This window comes from Myotis lucifugus, unplaced genomic scaffold (assembly GCF_000147115.1).
Source record: "Myotis lucifugus unplaced genomic scaffold, Myoluc2.0 scaffold_104, whole genome shotgun sequence".
Lineage (NCBI taxonomy): Eukaryota > Metazoa > Chordata > Mammalia > Chiroptera > Vespertilionidae > Myotis > Myotis lucifugus.
The window spans coordinates 4,238,485-4,256,317 of NW_005871152.1; the positions used below are offsets into that span (position 1 = coordinate 4,238,485).

Consider the following 17,833-nt stretch of genomic DNA (forward strand, 5'->3'; position numbering starts at 1 on the left):
TACCCCATTGTCTGTGTTCACGGGTTATGCATATATGCAAACAAATTCATTGGTTGATCTCTTCCCACCCATCCTCCCCTGCCTTTCCTCTGAGGTTCAACAATGTGTTCATGCTTCTATGACTCTGGGTCTATTTTTGATCATCAGTTTGTTTAGTTCATTAGATTCTACATGTGAGTGAGATCATGTGATACTTGTCTTTCTCTGACTGGCTTCTTTTGCTCAGCATAATACTCTCCAGGTCCATCCATGCTGTTGCAAATGGTAAGACTTCTTTCTTTCATTGCCGAGTAGTATTTCATTGTGTAAATGTACCATAGTTTTATTATCCACTCATCTGCTGATGGGCACTTAGGCTATTTCCAAGTTTTAGCTGTTTGTACTGCTATGAACATAGGGGTGCATATATTCTTTCTGATGAGTGTTTTGGGTTTCTTAGGATATATTACTAAAAGTGCAATTACTGGGTCAAATGGAAGTTCCATTTATTTTTCGAGGAAACTTCATAGTGTTTTCCCTAGTGGCTGCACCAGTCTGCATTCCCACCAGCAGTATACTAGGGTTTCCTTTCTCCACCTCACCAACACTTGTTGATTTGTTGATGATAACCATTCTGACAGGTGTGAGGCAATACCTCATTGTCATTTTGAATTGCATCTCTCTGATTACTGACTTTGAGCATTTTTTTATGTGACTCTTGGCTTTCTGTATGCCCACGTTGGAGAAATGTCTATTTAGGTCCTTTCCCCAGTTTTTAATTGGATTGTCTTCCTTTTGTTAAGTTGTATGAATTCCCTATATATTTTGGAGATTAACCCCTTATCTGATGTATCATTGGCAATAATGTTCTTCCATGCAGTAGGCTCTTATTATTTTGTTGATGGTTTCTTTTGCTGTGCAGAGCTTTTATTTTGATGTAATCCCATTTGTTTATTTTCTCCTGTTTCCATAGTCCTAGGAGATGTATCCCTAAACATACTGCTATGAGAGATGTCTGAGATTTTGTTGCCTTTCTAGGACTTTTATGGTTTCACATCTTACATTTAAGTCTCATATTCATTTTTAGTTTATTCTTCTGTATGCTGTATGTTGGTGGTGTAATTTTTTGCATGTACCTGTCCAATTTTCTCCACACCTTTTATTGAAGAGACTCTCTCTTCTCCATTGTATGCTCCTGCCTCCTTTGTCAAATATTGAGCATAATCGCTTGAGTTGATTTCTGGATTCTGTTTTGTTCCAATTGGTCTATATGCCTGTTCTTGTGCCAGTGCCAGGCTGTTTTGAGCACAGTGGCTTTGTAGTATAACTTGAAATCTGGTATTGTGATTCCTCCAACTTTGTTCTTCTTTCTCTAGATTGCTGCAGCTATTCGGGATCTTTTTTGATTCTATATACATTTTTGGAGTGTTTGTTCTAGGTCTGTGAAAAATGCCGTTGGCATTTAATAGGGATTGCATTGAATCTGTAGGTTGCTTTGGGTAGTATGGACATTTTAATGATGTTGATTCTACTGATCCATGAATATGGTATATCCTTCCACTTTTTTATATATCTCTCTTGTCTCTTTTTTAAACATCCTGTAGTTTTCAGAGTACAGGTCTTTTACCTCCTTGGTTAAGTTTATTCCTAAGTATCTTAATTTTTTTGTTGCAATGGTATTTGGGATTGTTTTATTCATTCTGAGAGTTCATTATTGGTGTAAAAAAATGCTATGAATTTTTGGGTGTTCATTTTGTATCCTATGTTTCTGAATCCATTTATTAAATCCAGTAGTTTTCTGATGGGAGTCTTTTAGGAGTTTTCTATGTACAGTATCGTGTCATCTGCAGATGAGTTTTACTTCCTCTTTTCTAATTTGGATGTATTTTTTATTCTTTTTTTCTGATTACTATGGCCAGGACTTCCAGAACTATGTTGAACAAGAGTGGCGAAAGAGGGCATCCCTATCTTGTTCCTGTTCTTAGGGAAGATGGTTTTAGTTTTGCTCATTATGATGTTGGATGTAGGGTTTGTCCTAATATGGCCTTTACTATGTTGAGGTATGATCCCTCTATTCCCACTTTGCTGAATGTTTTTATCAAAAAAAGATGTTGGATTTTGTGGAATGCTTTTTCTGCATTGATTGATATGATCACGTGATTTGTGTCTTGCATTTTGTTTGTGCTGTATCACATTTATTGATTTGCAAATATTGTATCAAGCTTGAATCCCCAAAATATATCCCACTTGGTCATGATATATGATCTTTCAAATGTATTGCTGGATCTGATTTCCTAACATTTTGTTGAGGATTTTAGCGTCTACATTCATTAGGGATATTGGCCTGTAATTCATTTTCTTTGTAGTGTCTTTATCTGGTATTGAAATTAAGGTAATGCTGGCCTCACAGAAGAGTTTGGAAGTGTTCCTTCCTTACCCAATAATCTTGTGTTGGCTTTTCTAATGGAGTCTGATGATTCTTGTAAGGTTTCTTCACTTTTTAAAAATTTCAGTTCTCCTTTTTCACCTGAATAATTTCTAAATTCCTTTATTTTCTCATCCCTCTGATTTCTATTTGCAGTGCTTTCTGATGCATTCTTTATCTCATTTATTGAGTTCACCAACTCCAGATTTTATTTAGAATTTCAGTCTCTTGGTAAAATACTTCTTAGGTTCACAAATTTTATTCTTGAGTTTATTGAATTGCCTTTCTGAGTTTCTTTTAGCTTGTTGAATTTCATCATATTTTGAATTCTTTACCAGTTGGACCACAGTATGCTGTGTCATTGGTTTTGTTTGCTGGAGTTTTTTCATTTTGTGATATATTGCCACGATTTTTCATAAGTTTTGACAAGTGTGCCTCTGCTGCCACCTTTGGGTAGTGAACATCTTTCTTATTTAGATAAGGCTTCATGCATCTGCTTTGATTCTAACAGTTCAACAGATTGACAATTAGAAGTTCAGTTTCCAGAAGGTGGTGCTCTAACATAAGTTTTTATCTTATTGGAGCCGACTTGCTGATAAAGTTGAAAATGCGTGCATAAAAAAGGTGACTTTTCCTAAAACAGGCTGGTGGCAGAAGGGGAGGAGGTGTGTGCTTAGCATGGTCATGGCTTTGACTCGGCCCACAGCCCAGTAGGAGGATCCTCGAGTTAGTCCAGAGGCAGGCCTCTTGCTGGAATCCTGGGGAAGTCAGCAGGAAACGTGTACCTTCAGCTCTTTGTCTTCTCTTCTTTCCTTTTCAGTCCCCTTCCCCAGTCAGAGAGGTCTCAGGTGGATGTTGGTGAAGAGCAATGGGACCCTTAGCTACAGTCCAGATGGCTCAGGAGTCTTTCCCTCATCTCTTACTTTCCACCACCTCTGCAGCTTCCGTGGCTCTAGCCTCCTCCTCGGTCCAGTTGACCCCCTTTGGGATGTACTGGTGATGAACTCTTGGGTGTCCTGGTGTGCAGTGCAGTCGTCTACATATCAGACCAAGATAATAAAAGCTTAAATGAGGAGAATGGTAGAATGGACAGGAGAGAATGGGTGTATAAAATACTTGGAATAGAAAACTCAGCTTTAATACTGATAGACCAGCCACTTAACTCCTGATTATAAATTTCCTTAAGAAATTACACATAATGACAAAATTTTGCATAGACAGGCAGAGCAGGGCTAAGGTTCATTTTGAAACAGATGCAAGGAGCATACCACTTTCCTCAAAAAAAAAAAAAAATCCAAATAACATTTCTGCAAAAGAAACAAGGTAAATAACTAGGATAAGGACAAAGTTTAAAAGTCAGTTGAAATTTACTTTTATTTAAAGACCCAAGAGCCAAGAAGCTCCTTTGTTACAGTACATAACCTATGGCTCTTTTAGAGTAACACAGGCATCAAGGAGTCCACGTTTATACCAGCACTGAACTCCTGCTACAGCAGGTGCACAGTGAAGCGGGAGTTCCTTTTCTGGCTTTCAGATTGTAATATATTTTTACATGCAGTAAGTTCTTTGGTAGACTTTATCATTCAGTGGAAGTACAGACTTTACAAAGGACAGTAGTAAAATATTTCATGTAAAATTTGAGCATAATGCTTATCATAAGCAATTTATAGATTTCAGAAAAAAATCAATCCTGGTAAACTTTAAAATATTGCCTCAAAATTTAGCAATTCTGTGCTCAGATACACCAAAAAAATCTAAAGTAGGGAGATAATGAGCTTTTAAATGTTATTTCTAGTAATTGGTCAAGTGGAAACTAATCTGAAGGATGTGGAATTCTTTGAAACCCTGGACAGCTACTCAATAATGCATCTTAAATAAGTACATAAATAATGACCACAAAATTTTCAACTACACCATAATATCTTCAAGACTTTGCCTTATCATGTATGAAGAATGTGGGTGACCAAAGTAGATCAATTACCACGAAAAAAAAAAAAAAAGAAAACGCAGGATGGGGAAAGGTGTGTCCGATTTGATCTGTCATGAGATTACAGTGTATATAATGCCATGGAATTTCAGTGTTGGTTTGAAAAGTGATGCTCCTCCTCCTCCTCTGTGCAATGAGCTCTCTTCCATCATGAGTTATATTTTTGAAGTGGTTTGTATTTTGATTTTACCAGACACCAAAATTTATAAGAGCATTTTCCTTTTAAAATCAAACTTATTCCCACTGTAGATTTAGGATTGAAGCATTTTAATATTCTTTGGGTAACTTAATATTAGTGTTATGATCATGTAGTTATATATGCGGTTATTTCACTTAAGCCCCCTGCACTGCTACAGTTCTGAACTCGGATTTAAATAAATAAAGGACTGACTTTCTCTCACAGATGGGTTCTAAGTTCAGGAGACTTTACTCAGAGCTGCCATTTGTAATCAGGAGTTTGTGGTGGTGATGGCTCCAGCTAACGATCCTTTCACACCACTGTCTGGACAGGAGTGACACACTGTGCAGGAGAACTGGCTCTCTCTGAGGATGAGGTTGATCGGTTGGAGATCTCTCTCTGTAGTTCCTCTACTTTTTTCTGAAGTTCTGCTCGTTTAGCAAGAAGTTCTTTGTATCTATTGTGAATGGGCTCCTATAAAAGCAAAACACCACAAAATTATTCCAACTAGGCAGTTCTAAACAAACCCAAAGTCACACTCTGGTATGTAGTTCTGTCCCTAAATGTTACAATGTGGGGCTTTTTCTAGCACCACTGCTCTTCCTCTGGCTTTCCCAGTGCCCCTAAGTATTTCCACAGAATACTCTAAAACTGGCAATTTTCCAAATATAACAAATAATTAACAATACAATCTAAAAGCCAATGTCAAGTATTTCCTATAGTTTAGGTTAAGGTTTTTAGTCTTTTGAAGAGTTTAGAAGTAAATAGTCCATATTTCAAACTGAACCAAAATTTCCTATTTCTCTAACCTAATTAAGAAAGGCCTCTAGAAGTTATCCAGTCTGATACCTTCACTGTACAGGGGAGAAAGGACAAAATAGAAGTGTTATTTCCAAAGTAATCCAATCGAAGTCAGGAATGATACCCCTGTGGAGTGCTTTTTCTACTATACAGTTGTAACTATTAACCAGGAAAGGGAAAAGTTCTAAATATGCACATACTTTTTCTAGTTAATATACAATTGCATGGATGAAAACTCCTGCTGTGTATTGTACAGCATACCTGTGGTTTCATACATGGATTCCACCTCACGTAATATCCCACCCAGAGCTCTAGGTGGCGCATGCTGGCTACTGGATAAAGGACGTGATTGGAGTAGCTCCCATAGAGAGGATTAGTGAAGTCTTCCAGCTGGCTGTTTATGTAGGACCACAGTGACACTGTCCTTTTAGGAAGGTTCTGTAAAAAGGAAAAGTCGAGATTCATCACGTAAGCTCTTTGTACTTCAGATGAAAGTTATAAAGAGGTATGTTGTGATCACTTTGACACTTCAGTGACATCCCCACTTACATTAAATTCAGAGGGTATTGGGAAACAGTGCAGTTCCTCAAAAAGGTAAACATAGAGTTACTGTGCCCATAATTCTACTCTTAGGTTTATACCCAAGAGAACTGAAAACAGGCACATAAAATTCTGTACATAGATGTTCAAAGCAGCATTTCTTATAATAGCCAAAAAGTAGAAATCCAAACGTCTATCAACTGACAAATGGACAAAATAGTTATACAATGGAACGTTCATCCATAAAAAGGTATGAAGTATTGATAACTGCTACAAATCAAACCTTATGCTACGTGAAAGAAGCCAGACACTGAGGCCATATCCTGAATAACTCCATTTCCATGAAATGTCCTGAAGGGGCAAATCCACAGAGACAGATTAAGGTTTGCCAGGGGCTGGGAGGGAAGGAGAATGGAGAGTAACTACTAATAGGTACACAGTTTCTTTCCAATGTTGTGAACATAGTGCTGATGTTTGTACAACTCTAGATACCTTAAAAACCACTAAACCAAGCATGTCAAACTCATGCCTGCTGACATGCTTATAATAAACTATATACTTTTTAAGAGAGTGAATTTTGTGGAATGCAAATTATACCTCAGTAAAAATGTTCCTTTTTTAAATATCAAGATATAGTAAATCCTATTCAAGGCTCAAAAATTGAAAGTATTTTGGAACTTAGCTATTCTGAATTATTTAATATTTAACCAATTCTTGAGTGTCTACTATGCAGGCAATTATTTACTGTGTGTTAGTAGACACTGAAGATAGTATGGTGAATTAAAAATATAGTCCAGGAAGCACTTACTACATAGCAATGATTGTAGAGTTTTGTATGGTGTAATCCTCACACCAATAAGTACTATTACCCCTATTTTACAGAAGCAGAAATTAACTTGCTGGAAGTCACACAGTAAGTGAAAAATCCAAGGTCTGAATCAGGCAGCCTGGCTCAAAGCAAGCAACTCCCCACTCTGTATGGCCCAAGAATGATGTTATAAATATCCAAATGGCTCTTGGCAGAAAAAAAGGTTCCCCACTACTGCTTTATAGAAAAGCATGGAAAATCTATTTTATAACCACTTTTTTTAAAATGAAAATTGATGCAGGGAGATACAATGATCAGTAGGATTAAGAATTTCATACAGAAGTAATCCTTATATGGTTTGTTGTAAATAATACCAACCACCAGTAATATCTTTGGCTAAATGGGGTAACAAAATAACTTTACACACAGTATCTTTTCAGTGTTTGAATGTTTTACAGTATTATTTTACGATTTTAAAAACTAAAATGTCTCATGAACAATATATTTTCAGATTTGAGCTATCCATTTATTTAAATGTATGTCTTATCATATATTACCAATTATATGTACTGCACCTGTTCTGAAGGATTTCCATCCTGCAAGGATAACAGGTACACTGGTGCTCCTTAGCAGACACTACTTCCCACCCATAACTCACCTGGCAGCTGGCACTTTAGCATTGCAACAGAGGTACTTTAAAATACTAGTAGATCAGAAGTTTGGGAAGAAGGAATCATAATAAAGTATGGCCAAAGAAATGATTCAAAACAACAACTATTCAGTTGCAATCCATCACAACATACACTCTAGTAGGGAAAATACATGTTGAGGATAGACCAGGACAGGGGCTCATTATTTTACCTCTTTTACTCTCTGCTGTTCACTGTTACAAAGGAATGTTCCGAATAAACAGCTATACAGGTGGTCCAAAATGGTAATGAGAAAATATTCATTGAATTCAAATGCTGTAGGAAACTGCAAATCAAACACCACAAACACAAAACTATTAAGACATTTTTTTCAAGCATATTCATCCTGTAGTATATGAGTAGATCCTTTATAATATTTAAAAGTAGGCTAAACAATATTCAAAACTATATTTCTAAGTCATTATGGCATCCGCTTGGTTTTCTGTTCAAAAATCACTTTACTATTTAGTTCTAAGATTATTTCTCCAAAATCTTTTCTTATGCATCAAGAATTTGAATGGTCTGACCTTGATGTTTCTGATCTACATCTGCTAGCCCCACAAGCTGAGGAATTTTGACCTGGGCAGTTCAGGAAAGTCTAATCTTTCTCTGCCAAAAGTGACCATAAACAACATAAGATTTTTCTTTAAATTTCAAAAACATTGTTTTGTTTTAGAAATTACAAAAAAATAGCATCAATGTCTCCAAAAAAATGTCAGCAATGCACACAAATAACTGCCCCAGGCAGATGTGCAGATCATTTAAAGCGAACCTGCTCATCTTTTCAAGGAGCAGCCAGGCAAATGGGAGTATTGTGTAACCCAGGACTTTGGCAGCCTCTTTCTAATTAAAAAGAAAATTCACTTTCTCCATAACCTAACGGCAGCGGCCTACTGGATGTCTTAATATTATACAAACACCACAATCTGTGGGGAATTTATCAAGGACAAATTACAGGCCACAGGAAGGTAAAGGATTTAGTTTAATCCATCCTGTCAATGTAATGGTTCAAAATTATCCCAAAGTTTCCATGTAAGATTGTACCAATTACACAACTGAAAAGGAATTCCATGAACATTTAGATTGCAGAGTTGGGAAATATTCAAGTAAGTTTTTTTAGAATGATTCCTACCCAGTAGTGAAGGAAAATAGCATGAACTGTAAGCAAAAGGGACAGGGTTAAAAACAACTTTACCTTAAAATTTCCTAAATTTTAGGAAGCCATAAGCAGGGTAATATAGCAGATTCCTCAAAGAATAAATGATAACTCCATGTTGTGGCTATGGAACTGAATGAATGCAGCAGGTGATCAAGCACATGCCAACAAAAAGCCAAGTATTTTAAGAAACTTGGTCAAATCCCATTTATTTACAAAATAAATCCCATCACCTGATTAACACTCTTAGCCTTATTTATTAGCCAACTATGCGTGTACTCTGACTCATGAAATAGCAATCCAGAAGAGCTGAGCCTGTGGGTAGCTCTTCTTGGCAGGGCTTTTAGCTCAGTTATGAGAAGACATCTTAATCAGTGGGCATTTCCTCACAACAACACTAAAATAGCAGAGCATTAACTGCTGGCACTGCTTTTAAAATCTTAAACAGAAGAGGAATATTTTGTTCTCCTTGCATATTTAAAATCTCAAGGGCCCTTTATCCACTGCTTCCTGAAGATGCGAGTAGGAACAGAGGTGGAATCTGGTTAACTACAACATGATTCTCATTTTGACAAATGTGTTATTTAAATCTCTGAACAAACAAGCAATTATTTGTAAAATTGAAGATTACCAATAAACATTGTAACATTTTATGTTCAGGAAGAAAATGTACATAAAACATAACTAGATGTCTAAAGAATCATCACTTCTATAATGTATTTTAGATTATCTAAGAAACAAGATTAAACTGATTTTCTACTTTATAGTACCTTTAGCTCAGCATTGAAGTAAGACTGCTTTTAGGTATATAGCATATAGAAAGTTAACACAGCTACTAAAGAAGACATGTACTAGTCATATACTCTGCCATGTAAACAACTGGTAACTTTGATTTTTTTTTAACAAGCATACCAGAACTAATATATTCACTTACGTTGCCCCTTTAAGATAGTCCCCTTGGGAAGCAGTCCATATAAGCATCAATGATGCCACAGCTTCACACAACCTTCCTAGTCTGTTGATAGGGCATTTGATTTTTGCCAACAGCCAAATGCTATTTAGAAACTGAATATGGTAATGGCCAAAAATGGGTCCTGCCCTGGTCAGTTTGGCTCAGTAGATAGTGAGTCTGCCCTTGGACTTAAGGGTCCTGGGTTTTATTCCAGTCAAGGGCACGTATCTCAGTTGCAGGCTCAATCCCCAGCCCCTGTCGGGGTACATGTAGGAGGCAACCAATCAATGTGTCTCTCTCACATGGATGTTTTGTTTTTTTAAAGTGGATCCTATTATTTTTAGTCAAAACCTAAAAAAGGATTGGTAAGGATTTGTATAGCTGATATACTACCTCAAAGGCAATTCCAAAGGAAAATTTCTCACCTGCTCTAAGAAGTAGTGAACATTAAAATAAGTATGTAGCATCTCCCCTCCCACAACATATGAGAACCTGATGCATAGAACAAAACCGAATTGTATACACATTTGTAGTATATGTGTGAAAATACCAGCCTCTTCATACTGTAGTCATATCTACAACACAGTTTAACCCAGCAAGTTTCCAAATAATCCACCCAAATTGAAATTCTTATGGGAAGAAACAAACTTCAATATACACTGTAATTGGTGTATTTTTTCCTAAGGATCACCACTTCTTTTAAATAGTATTTTCTTGAAGCTAAAATGTGACCCTAAAGCAGAGCAGAGCCAGCAATTTTCCTACCTTATATTCACATGAGAATCTAACTAAAACAAACCAGACTCCCAGCTGACGTCTAATAAACCCTTGGGTGATAGTTAACTGACATACCAATGAGCTGTATCCAACTTTGGGGTTTTGAGATGATTTTTCTTAAGTAGAGTTAAATATTTTTATGACCCAAACCCTTGCCTCATTAGGGGATGATCCCATAATTAACCAGATTTTTTTCTCTTTTGGGCTATCTAAATATAGCAAACCATTTACACTAGATTTCACATTGGTTTATTAGAAAGTTGGTAGAAGCTCTAAAAAAACAATCTCTCCATACCTAAGAAAAATAAAGAATCTATTATATACCTATCTTGCCATCATTTCCCACCCAACCCATTTTTCATTAAATTTACTTGCCTGTTTCTTCATTTCTTTACCTTTTTAACAATATGCAGATGAGCTTTTGGGTGAACATGCTGCATGATGTTACTAATTATCTATAGAGGAGGAAACCTCTTGGGTTATTACGGAGCCACTCACTGAAATGCTGATAGAATCAAATTGTCAAGTGTTTAATACTCCCAAATAATATTCTTTAGCTTAATTCACAACATGATAATAGTTTAGGTAATAGTTTAGGTAATAGTTATGTTACCTAAAAACCTTACAAGAATTTTCATTTTACATGAAATATAGGAAAATCAGTGACCAAATCTCCTAACTCCAACTGGAAGGCTTAAAAACGGGATGTAAGAATGGATATAGATAAGTTACCTGTCTTGTCATTTGCCAGACACAGTCGATGAACTGAAGAAAAACAGGCGATCTATCTGCATCTGCATGATTCTTATCTCCATGCCCAAGTCTCTGAAGAAAGACAGTGAAATAGCATGTGAACTTTGTGGAGTTTTTCATTTTTTTAATGAAAATAAATTTCCAATAAAAATACTATTTTGTCAATATTTTTTAAACGCCAGAAAATCTTTTTAAAAGAGCATAGCAAAGAAAATAGCCATCACCATCACCCTACCTATGAAATGTCCATACAGTAGACTCGTGCACCTGAAACCTACACTGAATGGCCAGATTATGACCACCTGACGTTAGTAGGCAAATCAGCTATAATTTCGCACTGAAGGTGCTAGAGGGCCAGACCATTATAAATAGGGAAGCAGGTTGTTTACCACGACAGAAGTGATTTTTTTCTGAAGATATGGGTAAACAACGTGACTTAACAGCCTTTGAACGTGGGATATATATATATATATACATACATATATATATACACATACACACACACACATACTGTATATGCTTTGCTAACAAGTATCACCCCAAAAAATTCAATAAAAAGAAAAAAAGAAAACATTTTTATGTGCAAAACTGCCAGGTTTAACATGTGATGCTTTTAACAGGAATTACAACTTTAATAAATGAAACCTAGGCAATTGAACTGACAACATTTCAGTGCATAGGACGATGCCCAACTAGCTGAGCCACACCGGCCAGGGCACATGCCAGGATTGTGAGCTCCATCCCCAGTAATAAGTGGGGGCGGGTGGGGGGGTGAGCAGCTTATCGATGTTCACTCTCACACCAATGTTTCTTTTCTCCCTCTCCCTTCCCCTCTCTCTAAAAATAATAATAATAAATGAAACCCAGACCTAAAAGGCTGACAATGGAAGATTGGAGTAGTCAGACCTCAGAGCCCAGATTTTTGTTCTGGAGATCTAATTTCCCCCAGAATATTATGTTGTTATATAAAGTACCCTTCTCCTCTAACACCTTGGCCAGTGCATGAAGGGGACCTGTTGCATCTTAGCTCCAGTCTCTTTATCAAGAAGAATCAACATTAGCACAAACCTTCATAAACCTTTAAAAAATGCTTGACTTCTACCCTCCAAGCATGCACTCACCCAGGTTCTGTTTTTTCTTTCTCTGAGCACCTGTGCCCCAGATGACTGAAACAGACCCCTGTTCCCTATCTTAAAGCCATTGATTCTAAAAATATGATCCCTAGACTTCTGGGGATGGGGGGGGACTGTGAGGTCAAACTAATTTCATAATCCTAAAATGTCATCTGCCTTTTTTAATTCATTGACGTTTGCACTCATGGTGCAAAAGTGATGAAGGACCAAACTTTTTGGTACCTTAGGAGGAATCAAGCAAGGCAGTGAAATCAAGCTGCACTGTGGTTACATCCTGCCCTGCCACACACATGCACTTAAATGAAAGGGACTAAAGCCAATTTCTGGAGCAGTTTCCTTGAAGCAGTAAAAAGTATTAACATTATTAAATGTATTTTTTTTACTATTCTGTGTAACAAATGGGAAATGCACATGATGCGCTTCTGCTGTAAACTTAAGTAGAACGATAGGAACTGACACTTTTTCACAGAACATCGTTCTGACTTGAAAGAACAATTGATAAGTGAACTATGGTTACGAAGACTTGACTATCTTGCAGACTTTTTGAAAATGTACAAAGTGACTGTTTCACTTCAAGGAATACAATGGATAGTATTTGTTGCCAATGATAAAATTCAAGCTTTTGAGTGAAAATTAGGTTTTTGGAAAACTTTTACCTGCCACATAAGTTTGATAATACTTAAAGACTTCCAATAAAATCAGTGGTGGTATTAACAGCTGTGGTTTATGGGATTATATAAAGAAATGCATTGGAAGAACCAAGATGGCGGCGTAAGGTACAGACCTGTGTGTGCTGCCTCCCACAACAACATTGAAAATACCAACTATAAGACAAAACAGCTATCATTCAGAACCATGGGAAAGCTGGCCCAGTGGAAGTTCTACAACTGGAAGGAAAGAAAGAAGCGCACTGAGACTGAGTAGGAGGTGCAGAGGCGCCAAGAACAGAGGTACAGAGTCGCAGGCCAGGCAGGCTGCAACTGGATGCACGGTTTTTTTCAATCGAAAGGGGTTACAAACTCTCGAATCCACTGAGCTTGTTTGGGGCGGGATTCTGAGGTCCCAGACCCCTACAGGGAGAGGCAGGACAGCCTTGCAGCGGGTGGGAAAGCGAGAGTGGCTTTCTCACAGAGCTGCTCGCCGGCACTCGGGGATGCGGAGACGCAGAGTCGCAGAGTGGCGAGGAGTTGTGGAGACGCCATTGCTGTTTGCTCCACCCTGGTGATTCTGAGACCCCGCCCTACTCAATTTACATCCCCGCCCAAGCTGTGCCAGTGGAACAAAAAGGAAACCACCTGCGCTTTTGCAGCTTAACCCAACAAACTGCAGATTTCAACTCCTCGCACCCATAAGGGACACACTCAAGAAGCAGAATCAGGTTCGGAGGAAGCTGGAAGACCATCGGAAAACACATATATATTACATATGTTTTGTGATTAATCACTATGCTTTTAATTATGTTCATTTTGTAACAAATGAAAATACATCCTGCATATCAGATATTTACATTATGATTCATAACAGTAGCAAAATGACAGTTATGAAGTAGCAACGAAAATAATTTTATGATTGGGGTCACCACAACATGAGGAACTGTATTAAAGGGTCGTGGTGTTAGGAAGGTTGAGAACCACTGGTCTATGGTATTATAACAGTCCAAATGGACTAAGACAAATAGATTTATTTCTTTAATTAGTATTTAATTAGTATTCAATTTAATTTCTAATATGGTAAATTCTGATAGTCATAAACCATGTAAGCAAAGTTCTCTGGGGTCATCAATAATTGTCAAGAATGAAAGGTCTTGAAATCAACAAGTATGAGAATCAGTGCCCTGTATTAACCATGTGTGAGCACAGCATCTTGACCAGATGTCCTTTATTGGTCAAATTTTGCTTTCACCTAACACCTGGGGTAAATGGAGTAGAAAACCAGAGCTGACAATTTAGGAATCCATAGCAATTTCAAACAGTTTGCTATGTTTATGATTTTGGTCACATTTATATAACATGTGCAGCTTTGGCTGACTAAAACTTTATTCTTTGAAGTAAGTTTTTTTGTGTTTTATTTTTAAATAGTCTTTTCATTTTATAGAGAATTGAAAAATGTGAGCCATCTGAATAGATACTCACAGTTGAAGTTCAAAAGAGCAGACTTACCATTAAATGTCTGTTTTTCTCAAGCCATTTATAAACAATGCCCACATACCCCGGCAACTCCTGGACACTAAAGGTTAACATTAGAGACAGCGTCTGGGTAGACCTCTTTCACAAAGCCTTTCAGCTGATCTAGGAAAATGCTGCCACGAGCCACACTCTCAGTGGTTTTATGGTCCCTGACACACTAACTCCTCCCTTGGCCAAGAATCTCTAAACCTGACCCTCCCTCATCGCTACTCTTGCCACGCTCAACTCTCTAGACATGTGCTCACTCTGCTCCTACTTTGTGTGAAAATATTACTCCTTCTCACTCTCCAAATTCTATGATTGCAACTAACACAAATAGACATTACATAAGAACCAAGTTTTCTGATTCCAAATTTAGTGTTTAGCAGAAACTACTTAAATGTGTATTTATGTAAAAGCTACACAATCCAAAGTGTGATGTAACAAAAAAGCACATGTGAAAGGGACATAATACACCCATTTGTATATTTAGGAACTGTGATTAGTTCTGGCTGCCCACCTGCAGAAAGGTCCCGAGGATAACTAGGAGGGAGGAGCTAGGACAAGAGAGGAAAGTGGATGGCTAGCCAGAAGAACTGACGACTATAAATGACATGAGCTGACAGCTACTTCCTAATATCTGAAGGGCTATCTTATATGAACAAGTAGTTATATTTGTTCTTCTTGTCTCCAAAGGGGAATGTAGAAACACTGGGAAGCAGATTTTAGTTCCCTACGAGGAAGAGGTTTCGAATAGGTAGACTTTCCAGGGGGAGACTGACAGCCTTGGGGAGAGACTGCGGCTTTTTCCCTGTGGTGTCAATGAGGACACCAAACAGTCACTGTGGGACACCACAGGTGTTCAACAACTGCTGGGCTCTGACTTCCTTCTGACTCTTAAATTTGATACCAACGATAACATCAACATAAATTTTGAGACTTATAGAAGGCACAAAAATTTGTCATTTCCATAAAACTAACTGCAACACTTTAATTAACTGATTTTTAGGAAGAGAGAGAAAGAGATACATCAATTTGTTGTTCCACTTATTGATTCATTCACTGGTCACTTGTTGTATGTACTCTGACCGGGGATCAAAGATGGAGCCCGTATCGGGATGACGCTCTAACCAACTGAGCTACTTGGCCAGGGCTGCAACACTGGCCAAGTGTTAGTGCCTTAAAAAGGGTAACAGGAAAGTTGTTTTATTCCCAACTCTGAGTTACATTTTACTTTTTTTCTTCCAGCCCAGTATTTTTAGACCCTGATCTTGTGTGAGCAATGCTACTTTGTAGGGCTCCTTTAAGTTGGGAATAAAATTCAGCCATTCTAATCTTTTTTTAAGTCTACAGGAAAAGCTACAAGTGCCTTGTAATTCCACAATCATTCTTGCTAATCTGAACTATCAACTGCAGGAGGACAGGAGAAGCCCATGGAAATCAGTATTAGTATTGCTGTTTGCTCCAAGTGCCTTGGAGCAAACAGCACCTGACATTTCCTGGTAGAGATGACAGAAGAGACTGGGTCAGGGGCCTGACAAATAAAATAGCTAGGCCTGGCTCAGGCTGCAAAGCCTGGACGGAAGACACTAATGCTTTCCAAAACAAAAAGTTCTCCTGAGAAGCTTACCCCTCTAGAATAAATGATCGATTCTAGATGAATAGCTAATGAATAGAAGGCATTATTTTCACACGCCTGATGTGGGATGCATGGAATACATCGATTCAAGGTTCTTTACTCACAAGCTGAAATCGATGTCCAAAGCTCAGCCATTCTTTCTCCACGAGGACTTCGAATCCGCGGATGGTTCGGTAGTACCCGTCCAGCATGAGCATGGCCAGGGACGTCAGTTGGGCGGTGCGGTCCCAGCCATCGCTGCAGTGCACCACCACCGACGTCTTTCCTGATTCCACTCTGTCAGCAATCCGGAGAGCTCCGGCAAGAATAAGCTGCAAAACAGATTTTTTTTTTTAAATAAAAAATTTTTTTTAATGCTTCCTTCTTTAAAATGATAATTTTTTGCTAGGGATGACTGTCTCAATAACATGAAAAACAAACATCGGTCCCTTCCTAAAAAAAAATTTTTTAAGTGGTAGAAGGCCTATAAATTTTGCTTTTAAAAATAGAAAAATCTCATAAATGCAGACTCCTATTTATCTGCACAATGAAATATACAAATGAAAGGTGCCCTTGGGTTCTATAGAAATCAACAGTATGAGAAAGAAAAAAAGATCTAAGTTCTAAAAAGGACTGTTTCTAAGACTCTTCCAATATTCCAAGTATCATCCACTTAAATTAAAATATCCCAACTGAAGTCTTATCTGTTATTTATAACAATGCTTGCTTAACCAAATTAAAATATGTCTGAAACAATAAAATTGATCTCTTTTAAGATATTCTATAGCTTCCATAGCATTTTACTCTTTTTATATATGGCATATAGCATACAGAGAACACAGTATAAAACTTCAGAGTAAGTACTTTTCTGTATCGGGATGAATGAAAATTCTCATCTGTTCAATATATTATCAGGTCAATTTAACTGGTATCTAAAATAATTTCAGTTATTTATTTAAATATGCACAGACTCTGCAAAATAATTTACTGAAGATGATCTTGAGATAAAACTAGACAATATTATATGTAACCAAAATAGAAACAGTATACTATCCTTTAAAATAGACATTCTAGTACTATTCATCTCTGCAGTGACTAGATCCTACTTACAGAACAGCATGGCTCCCCAAACATCAGAATGAAAGAACTGTGACTTACTACCAGGTTAAAGAACCTCACAATAGCCTCCCTCTGACCTTGTTGTCAGCATGTTCAGGAAATGGGGTGCTCGCTGAAGCAACCTCAATCCTGACTATGCCACAGAGTCATCTGGGAGCACTGCCTTTTTCTAAAATGCCTGGACTCCAATCTCCACTAATCCTAACTCACTATTTTTAAATAACTTCCACCGATAATTCAAACGCATATCCAGACTTACAAATCACTGACCCAAAAGGATCAAAACAGTTGGGAAGATAAGGCTGACCCAAAGTGGTCATTTTAACTCATGCATTTGTTTATAAAACAACTAGAGGCCCGGTGCATGAAAATTCATGCACTGGAGGGGGGTCCCTCAGCCAGGCTTGCCCTCTCTCACAGACCGGGAGCCTCAGGGGCGGGAGGCGACCCGGAGATCAGGGGGAGGCGACGTTCCCATCACACCTCTGCTGCTGCCACTGCCGGCAGCACAAGCCTCAGCCGGCCCTGAGCCTCGGGCGGCCCTGGGCAGCTGGGCAGCCGACATCTGAGACTTGCCTGCGCCTCAGGCTGGCCCTGGGCGGTATGGGGACTAAGGAGACTGGGGGACTCCGGAGGCAGGTGCACGGAGCGACCGGCCCGCCTGGGGGGCGGGCCCGGCCTTGCCACAGGCCTGCCACCCCGGTGGGGCTGCGGGGACTGCCCTGCCATCTTTGAGGCGGGGCAGTCAATTAG

The 17,833-nt window shown here is 38.2% G+C and overlaps 1 protein-coding gene across 1 annotated transcript; it reads right to left on the reverse strand.

Moving 5' to 3' along the window:
• Positions 1-3,752: 3,752 nt before the first annotated feature.
• On the reverse strand, positions 3,753-16,293 carry LOC102429411 (myotubularin-related protein 2-like; the record flags this gene model as incomplete). The annotated part of the gene is made up of 5 exons (XM_006092804.2): positions 3,753-5,043; positions 5,632-5,808; positions 7,580-7,693; positions 11,025-11,117; positions 16,087-16,293. Coding segments are annotated over 5 exons (753 nt in total), but the record flags the coding sequence as incomplete, so codon positions are not given.
• Positions 16,294-17,833: the final 1,540 nt, after the last annotated feature.